General features: G+C 39.9%; 1 protein-coding gene across 1 annotated transcript; it reads right to left on the bottom strand.

The window, feature by feature from the left end:
* Window positions 1–69: 69 nt before the first annotated feature.
* slc12a4 (solute carrier family 12 member 4) lies at window positions 70–24,288 on the bottom strand. Its single transcript, XM_034148405.1, has 24 exons — window positions 24,162–24,288; window positions 12,723–12,820; window positions 12,504–12,635; window positions 11,995–12,141; window positions 11,563–11,617; window positions 11,027–11,157; window positions 10,655–10,896; window positions 10,082–10,296; window positions 9,542–9,706; window positions 9,112–9,210; window positions 8,950–9,007; window positions 8,216–8,390; window positions 7,813–7,931; window positions 7,225–7,323; window positions 6,976–7,095; window positions 6,721–6,825; window positions 5,252–5,420; window positions 4,291–4,486; window positions 3,636–3,805; window positions 3,292–3,423; window positions 2,920–3,027; window positions 1,433–1,620; window positions 1,110–1,243; window positions 70–993 (listed from the first exon to the last, which is right to left on the bottom strand). The coding sequence occupies exons 1-24, from the start codon at window positions 24,286–24,288 to the stop codon at window positions 902–904; spliced, it is 3,276 nt and encodes a 1,091-aa protein (XP_034004296.1). The 3' UTR covers window positions 70–901.
* Window positions 24,289–25,243: the final 955 nt, after the last annotated feature.

A 25,243-nucleotide genomic window follows, 5' to 3' on the forward strand; every position in this document is an offset into this window, starting at 1 on the left:
CCTATGTAATGCTTTCCTTGGAAAAAGAGATATCTATTGAAGTGAAGGGAAGACCAGTAGAATTCCTAGCATTGTGTGGTTCATTTTTTATTAACTGCTTAATTGTCATGCTTGATCTGCTACATATAAAACACTCTGCTTGTACTGATTGTTTAGCCCACATACAAATAAACAGTTGATTTCTAGACTCCTGGCCTGTAATACTGCTCACACTTAGCTTCTTAGAAAATACAAAACAAATACACATTAAACAAAAAAGGGTCTCTTGATGATCTGAAATGCTTTTTAAGTTTGTTGAAAAAGGTAAAAAAACGTAACAGTTCAAAAGTCATTCATAAACATCTCTCATAACAACACAAATATCTTTCCAACAAAAAGTCATAAATTATTACTCTTTAAAAACGTGTTTCATGATCTCTGCCTTACAGCACAACCAAGCACTGCGTTCAATATCCACAGCAACATATGTAATACCTCAGTGGGGACATGTTGAAAAAATAAATAAATAAATAGAGTTGTGCTTCCAAGATAATCAAAGAGCTGTTTCAGAATAAAAAATCTGGCAAAGTATTTAAACAATTCTTCCAACTTGTGTTCTAATCAGGATAATAAGGATTATTATCTATATGAAGATGAATTTGTGACATAAATATGATTGATTTCCGTTTGAGAAAAACAGGATTTATGTGTAAAGAATGGCGATCGTGAGCAACAGGTAGATATGTGAACAAGTGTGTCCCAATATTCTACAAAAATTAAATAAAACCTTTGTACTCAAAAATCGGTACTTCACAATGAAAGTCAAACTCATGCCTGTACTGAGAAATGTTTGGCAGCAAAGCAGCTGCTGCCTCCTGTCCAGAGGTGGAATGTATTCTGATGAGTAGCAGCTAACACTTGATCATGAGTAGATGGTGATAACTTCTCGACCTCCGCCTCGGACCAGCAGCACTCTTTCTAAGCCTTCAGTCAACACCTCCAGAAACTCCATATCTGAGGGACACGTTAAAGGAATAGACAAACAGCAGCCTAGCCACGGTGTTTATGAAGCTTAAAAAAGCTTCTATGAAATTCAGCATGAACACTTTTATCATATTGGCGAAGGATACAGTTCTCATCTCCCTCTGTGTCTCGAGGTGGCCCCGGCATGTTGAGCAGCACTAACCGAGCATCATGGGACCTGTTGACTATCACCTCGTTCAGCTTCACAGCCGTGTGCATTCGCCGCACGTTGGACTGATCCCTGCAGTGCAGCAAGGGGGAGAGAAGGAGAGTCAAATGGATTTGTGTGAATAACAAACTTTTTCGGACTATTTTAAAGCAAGATCTTACTGGGTCTAACAAAGAAAAAAGGTGAAAACAAGGTAAAAGGTTGGCATTAAATGCTACATTTTTTATAATGAGAGGCAGTTGTGATGCAAAAGCGACTCACGGTTTGAGGCTCATGAGTTCTCTGAAGTTCTCAGGCGCGTTTTTCCTGTTCCTCCTCTCAGCCTCACACTTCTCTCTTGTCCACGTCATCTGAACCTTCTCTGGAGGAGCCTCCACCACTTCCTCTTCCTCATCTGAGTATAGACTTCCCATTCGCACCAAAGAGTGTCTGTCCTTCACCAGCTGGGCCTGCATTCCATGGGAACAGTGTTGGGCAGGTTACTTCCAAAATGTAATATAGTACATATTACTTATCACTGTCTTTTTAAAGTAATAAGTTACATTACAATATTACTGTCTCTGAAATGTAATGAGTTAAACTACTTTTATATTACTTTTGAGTTACTTTCACCAAAATAACCGCAAAAGAATGGCTAGGTATTTTAAATGCTAAAATGTAGTTTAGTGCAGCTCATTATACATCCAGTGAAGGGCAATGTGGTGCAATGTGGTATACTGTAGCATAACAACTGTGTAGGCCCTTAAGGCTACTAACAACTGTTATTACACGGCTTAGTTGAATACTCGATTCTGATTGTAAATTCTTAACATGTGACACGTTGTTAATACAGTAGTACAGACCACTGTCAAGGACTATAATGAAGGTTGCTAAGGAGGATCAAGAAAGAGAAAGGAAAAGAGGTTAAAAGACGGAGCGCTGGACGTTAGATAAATCACCAGAAGAAGGCAGAGAGGAAGTAAACAATAACAGGACACGGAATGGGCTCTGTATTTTGTTTAGTATATGGCCATGTACAGGCCCGGTTCCAGAACAAAATGACTTGGGGTGCATCTGAGATTAAAGGGGGTGCAGCAGTAGTAGGTTTACATGAGCAATAGTGGCCGGCAACAGCAATGAAAAATAGCATTGATGTTATTATGGTCCCCAATGAACAGATTATGGCATTTGTTATGTTTTGAAACCAAGCAAGTGAGAACATTTCAAGTGTGTTAAAAGTGCAATCCTGAAATATTTCATATAGTCCAAAGTGGACTATGGCAAGGGAAAGCACAAAAGCTTCAAAACTGTACTGATAAAACAAATGAGAACATATTGTAAATCTAGGCAAATATTATTTGAACCAGCTCATGGTTTGAAATGGCAAACATTGAAAAGCAAAAGTATTATTAAAACCATGTACTACATCGTCACCTTGGTCCCATCACATACTCTGGGAAGAGAATATTTACTGTGCTTGAAAACTGGTATCACATCATCATGTGAGGTTGACTTTGTGACCTGGAGAAAATAACGCGTTACACCCAACACTGCATGGGAATGACATATGGACTAGTTGTCAATGAACTGTACGTAACTTAAATTGTTATTTATAGAATTGTACATCACAAGATTGCGCAAGATATTTCCGAAATGATTCACAACATCAGAAAACGAAGGCTCAGGAGTTAGTTACGTATCATGCATGATAAGTTTTTTGAATTTGTGAAATATATTATAAATGAACATTACACAACAAAAAAACATACCTCTCTTTCTCTTTCCGCACTGGACAGCCTCATTTGTCTCAACATCTGCGACCTCTGCTCCATCATTAATGTTCGCTCGTAGGTGTATGCTGAGATGTCGCTGTCATGCTAAAGTGCAGTTTTGAAAAACATAATTGTGGTTAATGCAACTTAATCATACTTGATGTGTCTGTTGCACATGGATTGAGTGAGCACGAAAGTTACATCCATTTTCATGTCAAGCAGTGATTTTTCTTTTTAAGCACCAGCGTGTTTGTGGCAAAGGGCATCTGGTCTCAGTTGCAATTTCATCACCAAGTTCAATTCATGCTGGTCTTGTTGTTCCCATAAAAAGACGTATGTGAGTCTTTACTTGGTAAGAGAGATCCTCACCATCTCTACCACCTCCACTTCCGCCTCTATTCTCAGCTGGTATAGGAACGTGGCCAGATCTTTCTTCATCTGGATGCTGTTGTCCTCCATCTGGGCTACAGTGAAGATGCGCATGCAGCATTTCCTCCAAACCTAAAATACAGATACAACCATGTGGTATTTGACCATGTGCAAAATTGAATGATTGTGACTATAATTACTCACAGAAACATATTTCAGAAATAAAAGTGGAAATATCTTGAAAAGTGAAAACAACTAAAACTAACAAAGACTATTCAAGGAGAGCATGTACGTGTTGAAGGTTTTAGAGCTCCAAAGTAGCTCAAAGATAGCTGAGGTCTCACTTTATGCAGTTTGAGCAGGAAAGGCAGCAGCATTAGCATCCCGCCATCATGGACGATCCACCAAACGTCAATGTTGCCATCTGTGAAGCGTTCATGGTTGCTCGGGTAGAAGGACACATTTTTGGGCACCATCAGGGCGAGGTGAGCAGCTGTGGTGCAGCGGACTGTGTCTGAGGAGAGGAGGAAACATGGAGGCATGGATTATTAACTGTACTGCATGAATTACTTTAGCTACAATGTACATTGTGTGCAAGCAAATGGAAACTAACACAAAATCTATTATAACATCCGCATTTCGTATTCAACAAGGCCATTCAAAGTATTTATAGCAGTGTAAAAACAGCAGTGTAAACAGTGTAAAAGAAACAAATCAAATGTCATTTAAATACATTTAGAAACAGTCATTAAAAAGCCAAGAGAATAAAAATTGAAATAAGCTAAAATAGAATAAATGTAAAATGCATACAGTAATACATGTTTTGGTCCAGTTTAAAATATAAATAGTTATTTGATTTAATAAAAGGCATTGGCAAAAACAAAACTGTTTATAAGTTGGAGTTTATAAGAGTGAAGCTTGTGTTAATTCAACAGCATGTTATGCTTGTTAAGTGTTTTAGGTGTCATGTTGTGAGCAGTATTGCAGTGAGACTCTTACTGATGAAAGTCTTCCAGGCCCGAGGGTCCTCGCTCTGCCTCCAGCCGTACGGCCAGCCCATCATCACCGTGTTGTGCTTCATGCCCCCCAGACCACAGGACTGGATCAGGTGCATTATACCGTCACGCACCTTAGAGGCCACCACGATCTGACAGAAGCCCTTCACCCGCTCTATCTCCATCATGTGCTTAATGGCCTGGCAGAAAAATAATGTATGTATGTCCATGATAACAAATAAAGAATTGACCAAATAAACAGTTGACATAAAAAAATGGTTACATAATGCTTGTAAACAAAAACATTACAAAGTTAATATGTTTGACAGCTTTAAGTGCATGCCTTAAAATGTGAACCTGTATGGATTTAAATGGCACAAAAAAAACATGGTTCATCAATTCAAATTAAATTACAAGGTTTTAGATTGGATAATAATAACTAATAATATAACTATATAATAATATATATAATATATATAATATATAATAATAACTATTCATCCCAAATTGGGAAATTGTTTTTTTAAAGCAACATGTCAACAATGCATTGCACATAAGTTAATATAGATAGACCCATGAATATTGGCTATAAGTAAATGAATGAGTGATTTATTTCCCCAGTTGTTGTCCCATTAACAGAAGCAAACTTTACTTCACTTGTATACGTTTTTACAAGAGACATTACATTATGAAAAATGTCCCTTATTTGAACTGTAATGCATCATTGGCACCATATTGTAGTTACAACAACAAGCTGTTTCCAGCCGTGTCCTTAGATTAAAGTGACAAATGCTAGAAAAGTCAGAAAAATGGAAAATTCCCATTGAAGCATATTTTCGCTCCATTGTGCTTTTCAATTTACAAAAGGTGGTCATTTGTAACAATTAGCTGCAACACAGTCAGCAGCACAGTACAATAGAGAACTGTGTGGAGCACGTGCAAAACACACCCCTTCTAGTATTTACCTGCTCAGCTGCCTGCATTTCCCCATAGCTTTCCAGGAAGTTGCCCTGGACCACCGAGCCCACAATGGTCAGACCCTTTCCCGCCTTCAGCTGCGAGGCAAAGGTGAGCAGACGAGGGTATTTCACATGGAGGTCTTCATCCAGCTTCAGCAGCACCAGCAGCTGAGGTCTGAAAGAGTCAAAGAAGGTCAATATGAGTCAAAGGCCTGGATCAAATGTGTCAAATCAGATGTGTTTGTGCATCCTTGTTAAAAGATTGTGTTATTGAGACAAATTCACATTATTTACCTAGGTTGCCGTTGTGTTCATTAATAAAAAAAATAGTTTTGATTTTGATCAAATTGGACACTTTCAAGTTGTATTGTCAAGCAGCTTTTCTGTGATTTGCTTTTCAAAACACATAGTGTATACGATAAAGTGGGATAAAGGTGAACATATTTGAAAATGTGTTTATACATCCAGGTAACACATAACTGTTAATTCTAAAGCAGTTAGAAGACACCATTTCCCTTTGAATGAGGTCCTAATGACATCTGAAATAAAGAAATGCAAATGTGTATATTTCTATTTAACACCTAAAATAACTCTCTCTGTTCTGCCAAATTTTAGATATCTGGATTTTTGTAAACCACTGAATCACCCAGAAACTATTTACTGGGCTGCTCTGTTTGGATAAGATTGAGATTAGATAAGATTTTAAAAATAAAATGTCCAGCAAATGTATAAAGAAAACTTAAAATAAATAACATTACTGTGTCTGCAAAGAGTAGGAAGAACATAATTATTAAACTTAATGTTAAAATGTAAAGCTATTGGACCCAAAGCACTCTGCCTATGTGTCCACCCTACATGTTCTTATTTCCTCACTACAGTTGCTCCATAAAAAAAAGAGGAAGTGCAGCATCACAGTAGTTATATAATACAGCACGCAATTCCCAGTTAGCATGATTACAATGAGCTTGGAATCTTCCCTCAGGTGTCAACTTCCCTAAAACGACTGTCAATTCATAACTGACAAATGGCACGTACTCCCTGTGTGTCAGTATGGACAACAGCTGGTGGTAAACATATCAAATGTTGTTTATTTTGTGTGGCATTATCATCATTCTGAAGAGCCATTGTTATCCGATGTGGAAGACCTACTTTTTATGAGCTTTGTCCATTTGGATGCAACACGTTTCTCAAATGCAATTGACAGGATTTTGATAAAACTCACAGCTTCTCTCTAATCCAGAATTTAAAATAATAAATTGACTGCACACAAGCTGGGATCAGTCATTACAATGGGTACTATTTGCCAGTGGTCAGAGGGAGAGAGTGTGGCATGATTCTGTTAAATGTATAGTGTATAAGCTCTATTCATAACCGAACACAGACGTGAAAACAACTTGCAATATGGCTTCTCAGAAATGCAGTCCAATGGGGTTTTCTGTACATATTGAGAGTGCCTCTTGCAGGTTTAGCTGTACCTCCAGTTCTTGGTGTGCGGGGGTCCAACCTCCAGTCTCAACAGGGCGTATCGTGCTGCGCTGAGGGACAGTCCTCTTATACCGTCCCCCCACTCCTTCTCTGCTCTGTTGTTGGAAGAGAGACAAGAAACAGACATGAGGAACAGTTAATCCACTACAGACACACAGAAACACAACCATCATGGCCCAATGCAAGAATGTACTCTAATGGGGCAGCAAAACAAAAGTGAAATGCTAATAAGTCATCATACATACCCTTGAAACTCTATGTATTTGTAGATCATCCCAGCAATGACCATGGCCACAATAGCGTAGTACCAGGAGGAGATGAACATCAGAGCCAGACACATACTCATGCCAAGGAAGGAGAGAGCCCTGTGGATATGACACATAGAGCCTGAGGCGATGTTTTTGCACACTAAGAAAACCATCAAGCCCATAGGACTAGTAACAAAATATGACCCCACTCTCTACAAAGTATGGGGGGGATCCACCGGTACTCACCAGTGGTAATATTTGAACCTTGGCCTCCAGTTGGGTGTGCGTAAAAGAGTCTGAACTGCACAGGCTAAGTTCACAAAGAGATAGCACATCAAGAAGAACCTATTGAATGAAGAAAAGGAGAATTTACAGCACATTTGAAGTACATCATCCATCATCCATGGTGTAGTTGGCCTTAACCAAACAGAGAAATTAAGCAATTCATGCACCCAACATGTCTTAATTAAATAAATGTGATTGCGCTGATGGAGTGCTGGCATCCAACAGCGAACACCCTGTGTGTGTGTGTGTGTGTGTGTGTGTGTGTGTGTGTGTGTGTGTGTGTGTGTGTGTGTGTGTGTGTGCGTGCGTGTGTGTGTGTGTGTGTGTGTGTGTTGGGTTTGTTTTATTTTATTTTTAGCTTACATATGTATTCTGTATTCTGCATTTTGTAAGTAATTGCTGTTGTAAAATTTTTCTTTTTCGTATGTACTTTTAGTTAATTAAAAAAACAAATGTAAAGAAATAATGTTGTGCTTTTGGTTGTGTATTAATCTCAATAAAAATATATATATATATAAAAATGTCCTATTTTTGGCATTGTGAGCTTACATGGAAAGGATAGGAGCCACCATGTCCAGTGAGGCAATAAGGATGCCCAGTTCAGCGATGAGGCCCGTCAGTAGTAAGGCCCATGTCGGCTCTCCATTGGCCTTTCCGTGACCAAACACCTGAAAACAAGAAATTCAAAACCTTCAAACACAGCGATGCAAATCACTTCATGTTTGATACTGTGTCATAGTCAAATAAGCATCCCATTCAAATTTAAAGTCACATTTCCGACACACTGTAAGTAATTTAGATGTTATCATGAATATCCAAATCATGGTATGTTTAGTAAATAATATAAAACAGAAGTGACCATGGGAGCTATTACTGTTTTGCTGCAACATTAGCTATTTTTCCAGAGAATGTGACGGGGTTGCACAATGTGTCAACAACAACAACGTCTCACCCGGAGGAAAGGAATGATGTTGTCCTTGGCGATAGCCTGCAGGAGTCGTGGCGCCCCGGTGAGGGACTGAAGGCCCGCGCCCACCGTGGAGAAGAAGGAGCCAATCACAATAACCCATGGAGACGGCCAGGAGAGCGTACCCACCACCAAGGTTTTGTGAACAGCGTCCCCAAACCTGCAAGAACAGACTGACTGAATATGACCAAGAATAAGACTGACATGACTTATTCAAGAGTCAAGCTCTGCTGTCATACACACAAATGCTACAGTGTAGTTTTTGGCAGTAAAATCCTATGACCCAGACTCCCCCAACATTTCAAAATACTTAAGAAATAAAAAAGAAAAGAGACATAAATCAGTAAAAATTACACAATATGCCACGTGAAATGCAGGAATGAGTAAACTATAACAAATTGAATAAAATATAACAGATTGTCAAACTAAGTACTGATAGGTCTAATAAAATACTGCTTATTGTTATAATATATGAATGGATGTGGATTGTAAAAATACTAAATAAAATAATTCAATTCAGAGCTCAGGGATTTAATAGTCTTAAAGCCTGTGGGATAACACTGTCCCTGAGTCTGATGTTTTTACATTTTACTTTGCAAAACAAGTATTTTGATGGCTGTTACATTTCCCAAAACTCGGGAGGAAGTCTGGGGAACATACGTCCCCAATATGGTTACACTTACAGCATGTCCCAATAGTGCAGTAAACAAACGACTTACTTGTCCCTGAGGACCACTCCTTCGATGCAAGAACCAAACAGAACCACAGAACTGATATCTGAACAAGAGGTCAAGGAGACACACATATAAATCTACTTCAGCATCTTTTCTGAAAGAACACAGTTGTTGATTTATTGTGGGTAATCGTCAAAAAAAGGATACAAACAAGAGAAGTAGTAGTAATGGCTAATATGGTTCCCACAGGGATGGACTTTTGAGCGTCCCGGAGATCTCCAGATCGGTTGGACCCTGCCATGATACCTGTAAGACAAAATACAGTTAGTGAAAACAGAGGAAATGTAAGAGCTGTTTAACTGTGCCCCCTGCTGGCTGGATCAGTGGTTAAGCTTGTGTATTTCACTGTGTGCTAGTTACTTATGTTAAGACATGTAATAACATAGCATTTAATGGCTTAATGTTGCATCCAAATTCAAACATTATAGATTTAAGTTCAAGCAGGTAACTGGCACTTTAGTTTAAAATGGTTGTTGAACACATTTGGAAAGAGTCAATTTACAGTTTCATACTGTGTAGACTGAGGTTTGTGTCATGACAGACCTTTGTGATGGTTTTCTGTATGTCGTTGTAATACCTGTGGCAGACGGGAAGAAGATCCCCACCAGGAGCGTGAACGATGTAGCGATGTCTGCTGACACATACATGCCAAAGTTGTCCGTGGCACCATGGACCTCCACTGACTCGAGCCCCACTTTCTCCAAGATCTCCCCCTTCCTTTGGTAGTCGCCCCACATGTTTTCTAAAAACAGAAGACATTTAAAACATTGGTGACACACTTACATTCGAAAACAGTATCATTTTATAACGCATATATATGTTATTCATGATGCAGGACATTGCAAACTATAAAAGTATGATTTCCAGAAAAAAGAAAACAGCTTGAATTTGCCACTCAATGATTATATATCCTTAAAATTAACATTTAACTTTTATGCAATAAAGTTATGAATGCATCTTCATCTTGAATGCATCCCAACACTGTTTTTTACTTCTTAATCTGGATGTCTATAATAATGATTGACATACTTGCAACGTTGAGAGTTGTTACATTCATTATCTAGCAACATCTCATGCTTTATACTTTAATCCCTTTGTCAACCAATGGTAAATGTACCTTTAATAATCCCACTGCCCAGTCCAGGAATGCCCTGTATCTCCGTCACATTGTTCTGGAGGAAGTAGTCATCACACTGCGCGCTGCTCATGTTCCCCGGTAGACAGAACCTCTCCCACAGCTGGCTGGGCACCGTCATGTTGTCCTTTGTCACCGTTTTAGCACACACATCGAAGCGATCTCTCACCAAAGTCCTGTTTCCCAGCATGCAGATCCTACAGCCAGGACAGGGACACAAATACAGGGATTACTATGGTCGTGGAGTTTTTCTCCAAACCTTCATTATAGTCAAAAGGTTATCAAACTTTAGTATTTAAGTTATAGTCAAACTGTTGGACTGAAACATTTAATTGGTGGGAGATTAACGCCATAATAATAAGGACAATTGTATTAATAAAATAATATTTATAAAAATGAAAACAATTATATAATTTATCCAGGTTGAAAAAGCATCTCCAACAAATCCATATAATTTCCATAGAAAACACTTCATCCATATTAAGGTCCCCATAATTCACAATACTTTCTGTTAAGGCACATGTTTATATTAGCAAACCCTCTTTGCAGACTTACGTAAACTCTGGGGGATGAGTCATGGATTTTAATGCCCCGGCATAAATGGAGACAATTGAGATAATGACGCAGGCCAGGAAAAGAGAGGCCAGCTTGTTGACATATTTAACTCCAACAAAAACCACCACAGCCATCAGACTGAGGCAGATCGAGCCGTACACTCGCATGTTGTTCAGCATGGCACTGTCACCCCCAAGGGAGTCTGTGGCGTGAAATATGGCCGCCTGGGGGACCAGATATTTCTGAGGAGAAAATAAATTACAGTCCAGTTACTGCATATATAAAAACGCATATAAAATAGTGTTTGGAAATCATTTTGAAGCCTACCAATGTGAGTAATGTAACCACACATTAATATTTAAGCAAACTGACCAAGAATATTTCGACGGCCCCCAATATGTACATGGCAGAGGCAAAGGTGGTGCCCAAGTAGAAGCACAGACCCACAGCTCCTCCAAACTCAGGGCCGAGGGAGCGTGAGATCATGAAGTATGCCCCTCCAGCTACAACAGCAAAACAAAGTTACTGGAAATTGGAAATACAAAATCTTTACTAGATTACATACAGTGGATTCAACGGTAAATCTCTGCTGCCCCCAAGTGGATAAAAACGTAATTTCAAATGTAACTTCTAGGTCCAGATAGAAATGTCTTACAAAGCAGTTAATGTCTACTAACTTGTCTAAAACATGACATTTATAGTGCGGACGTTGGCATTTTGCTGGATACATTTAAGCTAAGGGTGCTCTCTTTTTACATGACGTTAAATTACATTTAATTTAGCTTTCAAACTCAAAGAAGCAAGAGTCCTGTATTGCTTTTAACAAGTCAAACCCCTGCTACTGCATTGGCTTCAAATTAGCCAAAACATTTCTGAGTGCTATGTACCAAAGAGAGATTTTGAATTACCTGGAACAACACCATTCGTAGCAATGGCGCTCATTGATATGGCCGTGAGCATTGTCTACAGAGGAAAGAAAATATAAGTAATATGGAAAAGGCATGGCAACTTCTAGGTATTCAGTAAATATCCAATATTAAAATTGACATTAAGCACAGCTTCCCTCTAAGAAAACATATCTCTAAACACTTAGCATATGTAGCCTACAGTTAATAAGACCACAGTAAGCTATTTGTTAAGTATGAAAGGTAATGGAAGCACTGACTAAAAAAAACATACAGGTCAAGGGGGCATTATTTGGCTTAAATAATTGTTGCTTCCTCTTTAACCTCCTATTGACTGGTTTAGCAAAGGCTGGCACACATTGTTGGGGGAATCAACCCAGCGTGTGTGTGTGTTGGTCTGTACAGTTGTGTGTGTGTGTGTGTGTGAATACTAACACAAGAGCAGCACATGAGCACGATCAGGAGTGACTGCATGATGCCAGCCATCCCTACAATCCACGTCAGTCGGAGGAAGAGGATGACACCGAAGATGTTCTGGAGACACGGCAGGTAGACTCCCATCAGAGTGCCCATGTTGGGAGCCTGACAGAGAGAAAGAGGGAGGGGTAAAGAGATAGAGATGCAGAGGGAGAGGGGAGAATATTGACCATGACATTTCAGGAAACAAGTGTATTGATCACTTGTATTGATTGATGTACTTTTTTTAAAGGTCATTCAATCATGTTATCATCAGCTCTTTGCATGCATTCAGGTCTCCCACAGCCACAGTGTGAGTGCAGAGCGTGCAAAGGCATAAGCAATCAATCAACAACTCTTAATACAAATCAAAAACTTGGATAGCGAGGCAGGGAGAGAGCAAGAGGTGGAAGATAGTGTTTCTAAACCTCCATAGACTGAGTGATAGAAAAACAGTGGGGCCTAGTGTTCCTCGGCTGTGTCCTGACCTTGGGGGTCTTCCTGCGCGAGGCCCCAGCGCTCTCCTCGTCCTCGTGCTCCTTCGCCCCCTGGGTGATGTTGGTGTAGCTGACCAGGCGGCTGAGCAGAGACGAGACCTTCGGCCGGATGTCCAGCTCTTCCTGGAGGAGGAAAAGAAGGGAGAAGTTGTATTAATTTGTTTGGTGCAAGTGGAACATCTTACATAAATATGGGGAAAAGTAACAGACCTCAAACAAAGCCAGGTTCCTGTCATAGAAGTCATTCTTCTTGCTTGCAGCATCGGCACTGTTGAGAAATGGACTGTCTTCTTTATGATTCCCGTGTCCTGTTAGAGAAAGGAAAACAAGACATAAGGCATATACAACTTATATAATGTACAGCGGAATATCAACCAAACTATATTTCTCTGCAAATACTTGTTCTTTGAGATATATTGGAGGCATCCTGATAAATCATGCACTGCAACTGCAACAGCAAATCATTGTGATCCACTGATATGGCACAATGAGATATGATTTTAAATAAAGTTCATAGAAATCTGCAAAAATATCTGCATTAAACTGGGAAGATTAGTATTTACTGTAACAACAATACTTTGTGTTTACATAAAATATGAATGTCATTAATGTAAAACTATGGAGTTACGATCACTGGGCTTAAAGTGTCACAATTAAAAGCCACGGTCACTTTGATTCTTTCACATGTTGTGCAACGTGAAATATTGTCCCAGATGGCTTGAAGTAATATTTAGTCCAAATATACAATGGGCCAACAGAGATGAATATTATTGGTGCACATACTGTATAATAAAACAGTTGTGGTTTTAATCGATGTCATCTAATTTGGATCACAAACCTTCAAAAGTACTGTTAATAAAAGCAAAAGATAATATGTAAAATGAAAAGTTGAAAAAAGGATTTGATGTGGCATTATCGAAATATTAATTAAGCCCAGCATTATTTCCTGTGCAGCAATTAATAAAACGTAAGTAGAAATTACAATGTATTTTTCGATACCAAATACAGTGTCTTCATTGCAATGCTTGTAAATATACATTAGTATAACTTCAACATCTTCATAATCCTCATGTAGTAGCAAACTGCAGGAAAACACAACCCATACTGAGAAGCTGCAGAGAAAGGCCAAAAGCAGCACGGATCCACTAAGCAGTGTCCGCTGATAAACAGCCATATAATTAGATTTTACTCATTAACTTCTGCTTTTGAAGAAAGAATCAAGCAGAGGAGAACACACAGCCTGCGGCAATTATTGCACGCAAAGTATGAGTGCAGATGTTATCACACACACAGGCACGCACCTCATTACCGAGAAATAACCTACGCTGTGGTTATTAGAGCATGTAAACTTTGACAGAGGCATCTTTAAAACCCAGATTAATCCTCCAGCAAAAAGTCTGCCAATTTACCAAGTGAGCATGACATAGAAAATAATCTCAACAGTGATGAAGATGTCTAAGATTTGCTGTAAGTGGTTGAGGTTGAATGCTGCTCTGCACTCACCTGTGTTCTGTGTCCCACTGCTGCTGTCTCTGTGGGTGAGCATAGTTATGAGCGGTGTGCAAACTGCAGCAGGACTCTGAGCTCGAGCCTGGGGAATTGTCGATTACTATCCGGGACACTCGGTCACCCAGGGTGATACTCCATCAGGGGCCTGATGTAACACATGGTGCATGGTGAGGGGGGTGAGAGGTGGGCAGCGTAGGGTACTGTAGTAACTTCCTGACTAACAAACACATGCAGAGCACAGGTCGGCTCATAGGGATACAAGAGCCTTGGGTTGGGTTGAAGGTATCTCAAAAAAGTGCAGTATTACAGTATCTGTAGTATTACATGTATTCATGTTCAGTTTTGATATATTGGATATATCATCCTTCAAACCTTTTTTCCTCATGCCATTATTCCAAGAATATAGCAAAAAGTAAAAACAATGCCTTGTATGAAGAGCTGCAACAAGTATGTGTCTTATCAATTAGCTTATTGACAGAAAGTAATTGCTAACTAGTTTGATAATCATTGTATTGTTATTGAAGTAATTTGTTTTTTATAGGCAGAAAATAATATTTTAAGCCTGTATTTTAAAGGAGATTTTCTAAGTTTAATATCATATTCAATATATTTGGGTGATATACTGACAAAAGGCGATATTTAAAGATATTTGACCTTTGGCTTTAGGAATTGATGTGGACATTTTTCAATATTTTAGGCTAAACAAATTGGACATAAAAAAATTATCTGCAGATTAATCAATATTGAAAACAATCATTAGTTGCAGTGTCATTTTGAAACAAATAACCTGATGTTCCAGTTCTCTATTAAAGCAAGGTTTGTGTAAAACATGTCTAAAGGATGCAAATACCAGAAGAAAATGAGTTAATCATCTGGAGCATGAAGGCTAAACTCCCAACGGTCTGACTACTCTCTTTAAAGCCTAACAACCACACAGCAGGATCAGAGTTATGGTGGAGACAAGATAAGATCAAACATTGCCAACACTGTCCTCTAGTGTCATCTTGCTGTCAGTGGCACGGGATAAAAACACAACAAAGTGTTTGAAGCAGCAATGAGGGAAAACTACTGTGTGAAGGAGATAGAGGATGTTTATTTTGCCCTACTATTAGCCAAAGAATACACTATGTTTTAAAAGGTTTCCACAGGACATTTTACTCAATCATTACTAGACACTATCCTGATATTAAACCCCAAATAGTTCAGCTTCCGGCTCAGTCTATTTCAGAACCTGCAAAACAGGAGACAGCGGGGGTCTGTTGTTAATAACCTCACCTTAAATGTCTAATTAAAAAGATTAAAGATTAACTTGCCTGTTATGAAGGCACATAAGAGTCATGCTGTGCGCCCCGAACAGAACAGAGGCTTTACAGCAACGTGCACTGACATGTCATCTGTGTCCCCCCCTGGCTGCCAGAAGATCAAAGATGTCTGTGCTGAAGAACTGACACATTCACACAAGGGTGAACCAAGGCAGAGCAGTAAATCAGGGAGGGTCACTGCTTCTACTTTTCTTTTTTAGTTTCTCTAACTCTGTTCAGATCTTCTTTTTTTTGGGATTCGTAGCGGAGTTCTATTTACTCCGACATAATAAAATAAACACTGCTTTTATAACAACACCGTGGAGATGCTATACATGCAGTCAAGAATATTTACTTAAGGATCTGCTACTATTTAGTTCCCACATATTTTAACTTAAAGGGGACCTATCATGCAAAATGCACTTTTGTACGTCTTTTCTACATGAATATGTGTCCCCGGTGTTCCAGGGAACTCACCAAGTGTCAGAAAACACAACCCTCTCTATTTTCCTCCATACCCAAATCTCTAAAAAAGGGGCTGCAACGGATCTGATAAAAACTGATCCAGATTTGAACACTGTCCTGACGTCAGGACGGTGGCGCTACGGCTATTGGGCCAACTCCACCAATCAGGAGGAGACAGCCACGGCCATTGCCGTTCGAAAGCGCTGGAGACGCTGTAGTACATATGCCAGGCCTGTAGGTGGTGCTGTTCTCACAGAATCTGCCCTTGCAAAATCAGAGCTAAAAAATGTCAAATTGAGCAAAATGAGGCATGGCTAAAATGCATGATCTGTTTGGTATTTTGAAAAATAAAAAGTATAAATATGCCTTATATAGGTATGGTCCTACACTATATTATTCAAATATAGCATGATAGGTCCACTTTAAATGGTAATACTGCAAATATTTTAAAAAGCATAAACTCTATAAGCACTTTGAGTGTTTATAATTGCCATAAGACTGGAAGCAGATCTTAAGTATAGGCATGCTTTGATTCAATTGACCATGCTCTCAATTATACTGTAGCTATACCTATATTAAAGCCAACATAGTTAATGCCAAAAGCAAATGTTTTGACAGGCTGCCTATGTATCTAAGTTGTATTTGTTGTCTGTTTAAAACCAGATCAATTTTCAGGAAAGATTCTTCGTTGTCAAAGTATGTTCAGAGTGCAAAGTACATGACATTTAAACAAAAAAACAACATGTCAGGGCAAGTCTACAAAGACAAAACCAATATTGTTTATGATTTGTTATAGGTCTAACAAATGAAGCTCAGCGCAAGTTCAACCAGAAAGACCTTCTTTACTCATTCATTTATTATGCTATGTTACTAGGCTAGTCTCTCTCCTCTCAATGAGTGATCGGGGGCGTCACAAACCTATCATAGCGCTCCGCTAACCCTTTTAAATCTGCTCTCCCCTCTCTGACAGCTGTCATTTCAGGTGACTCGACGCAACCCTCCTCCACCCCTTTTCACCTCCTGTCCCTCTGAATCCAGGGTCAAGCTAAGCCCCTCCCCTTCAGACCGAACCCAACTATCCATTCACCACCACCAGTGTCTAGACCCCGGGGGGGTTTCATCGGATCGGTTCTCCCCTCCCGAATGATACTCCTGCACAACGGGGCCTAATCGCCAAAACTCCATTACATTCATTCGTGTATTCCTGGCAATAAATATGTATTCTTGCATCAAAACCGTCTCTCCTGATTGAACAACTGTCAGAAAGTGTCTCCTTCAATCCTTTAGAAAAGTTTTTCACAAATGAAGGATTTGATTTTGCATTGTCCTGGTGGGATATTATAAAGTAGCCTTCAAAACCTAACCTGACCCTTAGGCAGGAAGAAACTTCACAGTAATGTCTCAACTTTTTTTTAAAGCTGATTAGTCAAGGAAAACAATATCCCACCTTGTCCATAAGCTTATTCTGCAAAACTCAAGACTTAACACTAAAAGGCAGAGCAGTAATGTAGTAGGGCTTATAACTCTACTTTGTGCAGATAGTTGGCAAGACTGCTCCGTTCATTACTGTATGTGTGGAGAGAAATGTGTGCATGTGTTTGTGAAAGAGAGACAGGCTGTAAAAAGAGACTGTGTGCATATCCTTTGGTCCCTCGGCTTTAATAAGCTGCATGCCTTCATAGCATGTGACTATGCCACTGGGTTGGGCGAACATAATACAACTGTTGCTTGGCAGCGGGTCAAATAATGAAAGGATATGTATGCTCTATTGTGCAGTGTATTCAGCTCATTGTTTATGTTTCTGGGCCTGTAAAATGATCCTCCAAACACAGAGCCACTCTGACCTTTTACAAATGTCTGCACTCTACCCGTTTTGCTTTTTCCAACCAGCTGTAACCAACCAGCAATCCTAACTAAACTAATACAACTTTGATATGTCATATATGGAGTGTTGCTATGTAGAAACTCATCGAGCTCTACCAACAGGATGTGAATGATAACATCAACAACTAATTTCATTTCATTTTTTCATTTAATCGTTTATTTGAATAGGGGCAATGCAGATTAATGAACACTTTAGACAAATAATGCTTCAAGTGTAAATATGCCGGATTATAGCTGTGAGCTAATTTCCATCCGTAGTCCCTGACATACAACATATAAGAACATGACATTTGTAAACATAGCAAAAAATAAATACATGATATGAAAAAGAGCAAGAGAAGCACACACAAGTATGTACCACATGGCAGTACACGATAGCAGCAACGACATATTAAGTGCAAGAGATGATGCAAGAGCTACCTAGAGTGCAAGAGGAGATACCCCTGTGTTAAAGTGCATTTAGCGGTGATTGCTCGTCTGTTTGTTTCTCAACCATTCTTTGAGTTGACCTTTAAAACTATTGAGAGTGGGACAATCCCGTATCTCAGTTGGGAGGCTATTCCACAAAGAGCTGCCTTTAATGGAAAGTACATTTTGTCCAAAAGTGGTCCGTCTACGGTGGACTTCACAGTCTCCTCTGGTTTCTGACCTAATGCAGCGTCCAGTGTGTTTTCTGTGGATGAATTCCCCTAAGGGAGGGGGGGCCAGTCCATGAACAGGAGGTGTCCAAAAGCTCACAAAAACATGACGCCTTTGATTCATTATGTGTTTTCATTTGTATACACTACAGAAATAACACTGCTAATATTATGTTATAGTATGGGGCACCACTGTGGACGCAGGATACAACAATATTAGATGTGGTATTTCTCATAATTGCGAATAGTAAAATTTAATTGAGTGCAGCTATCCTCCTACATTGATGATAGCAGAGGTCAAGTCAAATAATGTACTGTTTATTAGAATATATGCAGATATGTTCATGAAAATGTTCCCAACCATCGTAAACCAAGTAGTAATTTGATAATGATTCAGGGGGAAGCACACCTATACTGTGTTCATCCTAAACTCCTTACAATGCACTGATTGACAGTGCCCTTAAAAGGAAAAAGACGTGTGCAAATACTAATCTGGAGGTTATACAAATACACATGCTCAGCAGGTATATATTATATTCCAAATGAATATTGCAAACTATGAATCATGTCCCTGTCGGAACATTTGTGCATGTTTTATTTAACATTGTACTTGTTCTCCTCCCTAGCCCGTGGCACTACACAGAATAATGTCTGCTGTAGCAATGGGCCGATGTTAGCTGTAATGGCTGTGTTTCATGCAGAGCAGCATCTGAACACTGGAATGCTAACCTGCTGAGCCGTACAGCAAAACATATTATCTCTGATGTGTGCTAATGATGAGAACAGGACGGCAGCTCAGCCTGAGTACCTCGGGGGGTAAAGGGGGGCGAGAAGAGGTGCATCGTACAATATACTTTTGAAAAGACACAAATTAACTAAATAGGCAAGCAAATGGGTGCAGAACTAACCACCAAACACACCCAAAGTGTGGTATGTACATGCACTTAACAACTTGTCAGCAGTATATTTCCAGCAGACTCAGCATAGACATTTACTTTCTACATGTGATAAACGGTGAGGCATTGATGAACAACCACTGCCTTGTTTATCTACACATGATGTCCTGATAATATCATAAACAGCACACTGCCATGGAGGTAAACAACAAGATGCTAACCCCTCAGTACATTCAGTACTTCATTAAGCTGTATACTGTGACGTCCAAAGAGGAGGTTGGAAGTATTAGTGAATTTGATGACTGACAGCACTTAACTCGTAAACAAATGATAGAAAGTGAACGAAAAAACTGCCTTCAGAAATATCTTGGGTGTTAAGTAAGTATATGTGTTATCCTTGTTCAAAATAAATCAGACACCATTTTTAAGACTGGGGTTTGAGTCCCATTGTAGCTAATGAAAACAAAGTTACTATGTATTACTAAATGACGTCCAACCAAGACTGTTGTAAAAGTCATATCATTTACTCCTACTTTTATGTCTAAAAATAAAACTCAAGAAGGACAAAGTAATATACAATTTAAATGCCGGCTCTTAGAAATGCAATGAAGAAGCTCCTGTTGCTGTCATGCTTAGGCAGGAAGGTGGACCCAAGAGCAGTATAAAATAAGAAATCAAGTATTCTCAACAAAAAGTGAGTTTAAATTGAAAAAAAAGAGCTGATAACAAAGAGAAAGTGAGAAAAACTAAACATTTACCAACCGGGGAGCAAGAGGTAGGATCTGGACAAATCCAACAGGGACAATTATGGGAACGACGACAAACTGACAAGGGATGACAAGACTATACTCACAAGACTAATCAGAAAGACAAGATACAGCTGGAGAGGGCAACAGGTGAACAAAATCAGACAATCAGTGGGTGTTTCTCAATGTTGAGGAAGGGTGCTCCAGAGCCACTATTTCAAGGATGCTACGTCATCGAGTGCCGCCGAAGGACTGTTCCAATGTCCAGGATGCTTGGAATTCTACCGAGGCCGGCGTCCTTCGTTGCGGGAAATTTCCCCACAATGCTTTGCGCACGGACCAATTTCCAAATCTTTGGCGGAAATCGCGCTCCATTTAAGGCGGGGCCTCGCATATGACGCACACCTGCACACCTGTTAGCCTATTCCACAATTCTTCGTTTTCCGAGGCTAGGAAGGATTCTTGCCTCGCTTCTGAAGCAAGTGACTCGGAGGTACATGTGCTACCAAGCAAGCGTCCTCGACATTGAGAAACACCCTGTTCCACCATTCTTTGTTTTCCGAGGCTAGGAAGGATTCTTGCATCGCTTCTGAAGGACCTGACTCGGAGGGACTTGTCCTACCAAGGAAGCGTCCTCGACATCATGACAGTTGCTGCTTTTCTTGAAGTAACTTCTTCTTTAATGTTTCCCTTGTCAGATCTGCTAACAAACCTGTTTGGAAATAGACACAAGCCTGCTTAATTTGAATAGCCAGAATTTGCCTGCAATCACGAAAGAAACATTTTCCTTATCTTATCTGTTTAACAGAATTGTCTGAACATTTCTCATGTACTGGATCATGATAATGTCCATAACTTGCACCACAGAAAGCCACAGTGTGAATCATTCAGACTCTAAACTATCTATGCTTTCATCTGTAGTACTGTATCTATGTTTGCATTGATCTGTTTGGTGTTAAAGTGAGACAGTGAAGAAGACCTCTGTATAGGGTAGAGGAAACACTGAAGGCATTTGCTTGATAGGAGATCCTTAGGAATGACTGGAGATACTCTTTGGAAAACATTGTCTGCTGCTCTGCAGTTGTCACTTTGATGTGAATGAGCAGATGGAACAAAGATGGCAGATGATTGGATGGCGAGATAGTTGTATCATAGGAAATGATGCGTGACAAATCAGTTATTTAAAGCACAATCTTCTTTAACATCTCTGACAAGTATTTCAAAGGCGTAAACTTATAGTTGTGAAGGGCTGTGTAAAAACACACTGTGTGGTTATCTGAATTTGTTCCAACTTTGTCATCAGCTCCACACAGTGCGTTTATCTTTCTAAGTTTATCTGAGTAGTTCCCCAGACAGTAGGACAGGAATATCTTTCATTAGATAAGGGGTATCCAAACAACAATCTCCAATTCAGCCACTTATTAGGTTTCTCAGCACCTGTTTTGTTTGAGGCCAATAAAAGCCAGAGACATACTTGCACAACATGGTTACAGTACAGTATTTAGACAGCTGCACATTTTTTCTTTTTACAATAACAATGAAGGAATGAAAATGCTTATTAACTTATCAAAACAATGGGTCAAATGACTCTGTTATAATCATAGAGGGAATACAAGTTAAATGTAGGTATATACATTGTATTTCAATGTAATTTGTTATGTTAACAGTACTTTCTCTAGCAAGTTAGCTATATTTAGTTCATGGGATTTTATTTCACATAATCTCAGACTGGAAACTGTACAGTTTTACAGGCAGTGCTGAAGAAGAGAAACGTGTGTCTCTTTCTCACCTACTTTTAATTTCTCTCTTTTTAAACTCTATGGTTGTGACATTATTAAATCATTAATTTGCCACAAATTTGTTTCCACATTTCTTTCAATTCTTTCCAAGGCGAAAAAGCAAAAGGACTCATCACAACAGAAACTGTTATAGACTATAAAAGATTATATTCGTTGTTACTTTTACCATCTGCAAATGAAGCTAACAAGATATCAACCAGCTCTTGGTAAAACGACTGGAGGCAATTTGGGCTTGGGAAAGGTCATGTTCCAACAAACAACAATCCAATATGCAGCCTTTAAAAAAAACTCAGAAGTGCAAGTCTCAGCAACAAACTTTCCTAGTTGCTCTGCTCAGGGGGGCACAGCTACAATGAGCACAGTGTTCATCCTGTCCTGCTGAACAGAGCCGAGCTCTCAGGCAGAAACAGACTCGCACTGTGTCACTTCCTCCGAGCTGCAGACGTCACACTGGAGACCCAAACCCAAGCCCACCACTCCCATGGTGAAATCATCCAGAACACGCAGGCTCTTTAAAATGGTATTACCACAGCAAAAACAATCCCACCCAACTTTTAACTGCCTGACTATTTCATAATGCTGCATGTTGAACTCAAGTTGGAAAAATACTAAACATGTACGTGCTACAAGACTACAATTAAAAGTAAGTCTTACCAAGTTCTAATATTGTTTCTGCACTTGTCCCTCAAAACAAAACCAATTTCTTTTTTTAAATTGTGCCGAGAAAAAGGTCTGGTATAACGCTCTTATAAAAAAAGAAAACATTGACTTGAGTAGCTGTTTCTGTTTATTTGTGTGTTTTGAACTTAATGCAAACAAACTGTGTAACCTTTGCTCCATCTCATCATTCCTCACAGTCTCACTTCCCTGTTCTTCTCCTCCTCCTGTTGCTCAAACTGTCCAACATATACTCATCCTCTCAGCTACCCACTACGTTTAATAGTTGTTGATGTTGTTCTCAGGAAGCTCTCCTCGGTTGGTTTAAAGAGAATGATAACAGCAGGAAGACGAGGGAGGCAGCAACAAGTGCGAAACGCAACCATAAAACAGGGGGTTATTTCAGGACATCTGCTTTTCCTTCTACAGAGTCCTGCTTACACAACATTCATTCCACTACTTTTTAAGACTTCAATCACAGTTTTCTAACACCTATACTATCTTGAGTTCCTGCTGTTTGAGATGTGCCTCTGAAGGGTAACTTCCATGCATTCCAGCAATAAACACACAGACAGTTCAACATGTGATTCGATTCCTTCTTGATACGCTTCAAACACCAGTGTATCTGATCCGGGTGGCTCACGTAACTTAGATCTCCTCATCTGCATGGCTAGTTTTCTTACAAACGCTTCCACGTGCATTCATTATTATCCACAAAGACACAGATCCCTTCCCTGTACACAGAATGGCTCTCAAACACTACAGGCTCATTCACACAGTAACAGCTACTTGTATGAGTCGTAAGCCTTGAATCCTGGTCACTTCCTGTGTTATTCTGTTGTAGGGAGCTCATAGTCAGCATGACGTGTTAAGGTAGTATAAGTGGGTGGCCAGTCAGTGTGTGGGTTTCATCCCAGCATGGCCTTCTGGGCACTCAGCAAAGCGTGGGTGCTTCATTGGACGGCCGCACCTATGTATGTCTTTTATTAAAAAATGTTGTTCCCGTCGTTGATTCACTCCCAGCCCACACAAATCAGTGCTGCTCTCTGTTAATCCTACCCAGCGGCTACAAAGCCTTCACTCCTTGTCTCCTTGTCTTCCCTCTGTCCTCCCTTTCTCTTCTGTCTGGGATTGCCCCCCCTCCTCTCTCTACATGCTTATACAGTGAAGAAACAAGTGAGTGACAGTGAGAGACAAGCTGCGAAGGACAAGCGAGGAGGGAGAAATCTGCTCCTACGTTGTTGAGCAGCCAATCTTAGTGAAAGGAAACCCTCCCCTGGCACAAAGCGAGCTCCATCTTTTGTGCAAAGAAGCACTTGAGGCCTTTTCTTGCTGCGGCGGTACCGGGGCCCCCCTCAAACAGTCCCAGCCCTGTGGTGTTTCCCCCCCCACGGTTCTCACCCCTTTCATTGTTGTGGCTTTCTTACTCATATACTGTATGTCCTGGAATTTAATTTAAAAAGACGTTTACATGTTGGAAAAAGTACTCCCAACATGACATAGGTAGTGTTTTTACTTTACCCAAAGTGAGCTGTCAAAAACTGCTGTAGGAAGAACTGCTTTCTGGCTCTGGAGAATTGCCATGGTAACCATAGAATCAGCTGTTCAGAGTGGACAAAGCAGGGCTATCCCATGCTCAGGCAAAACTCATCAAGTATTACTTAAAGGGCACTTTTGATCAACTTTTAACAACAAAAGTAGTCATGTTGTGTCAAAGCTTAGAGGTAAAAACAGAGTACAAGTGATGTACTCACCATCAGAGCTGACAGTGTCCTGATGATCCTGCCCAGTGTGTCTGTAATCCACCCAGTTGATGCCCTCTAGGCTGTCATATCTGTCCTGAGCTTGATCCTTCACCGGTACCACAGTGAAGTGAGGCATGTTTTCATCACTGTCCTCTGCGTCTCCAGATCAGCAGCTCAACATAGCAGGCTAGCTGTTAGCCTCAGTTCAACTCCCACTAATGGCAACTACATTCCACTACACTGCGCTCACTTCCTCTAGAGGCTATTATCATAAACCCCGCCCACAGGACAGCCCCTCCTGAGCTTTTGGTGTGAACAGAGAGAGTATGGAGGTCTCAGGGATGCATTTGGAGAGGCACTAACCCCGCCTCCCCATCCCTAAAGGGATGGAGTAACTCTTTGGGGCACAACTCTGATTGAAAAGTTTGAAGTTGTCATCCCTGAGTCATGGAGAGAGAGAGGGTGAGAGGGTAGGGTGACCCCTTTCTGCTGCGTGTGTCATAATGACAGCTAACAGAGGGAACCTTGTGTGTTCAAGGTTCAGACAGACAGCCCTCTGTGGAAGCAGGCCATTCCCAAAACAGACAGACAGCAACGTGGCAGTTTGGAAAATAATCAAACTAAGAGTGGAAAAAGAGAAGAAATACAAAACAGTTGCATGTCATTTTAACCTTTGAGCCCAAAGTCAATCAGAATTCAAAACATGGCTTTATCCCAATATTTGTTTAATCATTCATCGTATGTCAATAAACACATATTGAATATAATATATCATCAACTTCCAGCTGTTGAAGTTGTGAGGAAAATATCTGCAGTGAATTATGGTGACATCACTAACAGAGGAGGTAGAGTTTGCCCTCCTCTTTCCAGGAATAGTAGCTACTTAAACCATAAAAGAAACAGATCAAAGACTCTCAAGGCTGTAATTAAAGGTCCTGTTTAGACAGATTTACATCTAGCTACTGCTCTGTTTGAAATGCAGAGACTTTGTAAACTGTTGGTGTGTCTTGAGTGGTTTTTTTCACCTTAATTTAGAAATCCTCCATTCGAAGAAAAAAATGTTACAGGCAAACAAGGCAAAACAAGAGAAA

Source organism: Trematomus bernacchii, unplaced genomic scaffold, assembly GCF_902827165.1.
Source record: "Trematomus bernacchii unplaced genomic scaffold, fTreBer1.1, whole genome shotgun sequence".
Lineage (NCBI taxonomy): Eukaryota > Metazoa > Chordata > Actinopteri > Perciformes > Nototheniidae > Trematomus > Trematomus bernacchii.

Bases quoted from the DNA above. Each gene is read 5' to 3' on its own strand.
- slc12a4 (XM_034148405.1), bottom strand. From the start codon at position 24,288: ATGCCTCACTTCACTGTGGTACCGGTGAAGGATCAAGCTCAGGACAGA. The intron at 9,707-10,081 runs GTACATTTACCA...TTCTGTTTTTAG, and splicing joins GGGCAGTGGGATTATTAAAG to AAAACATGTGGGGCGACTAC. The intron at 8,391-8,949 runs GTAAGTCGTTTG...CTGTTCTTGCAG, and splicing joins GGAGTGGTCCTCAGGGACAA to GTTTGGGGACGCTGTTCACA.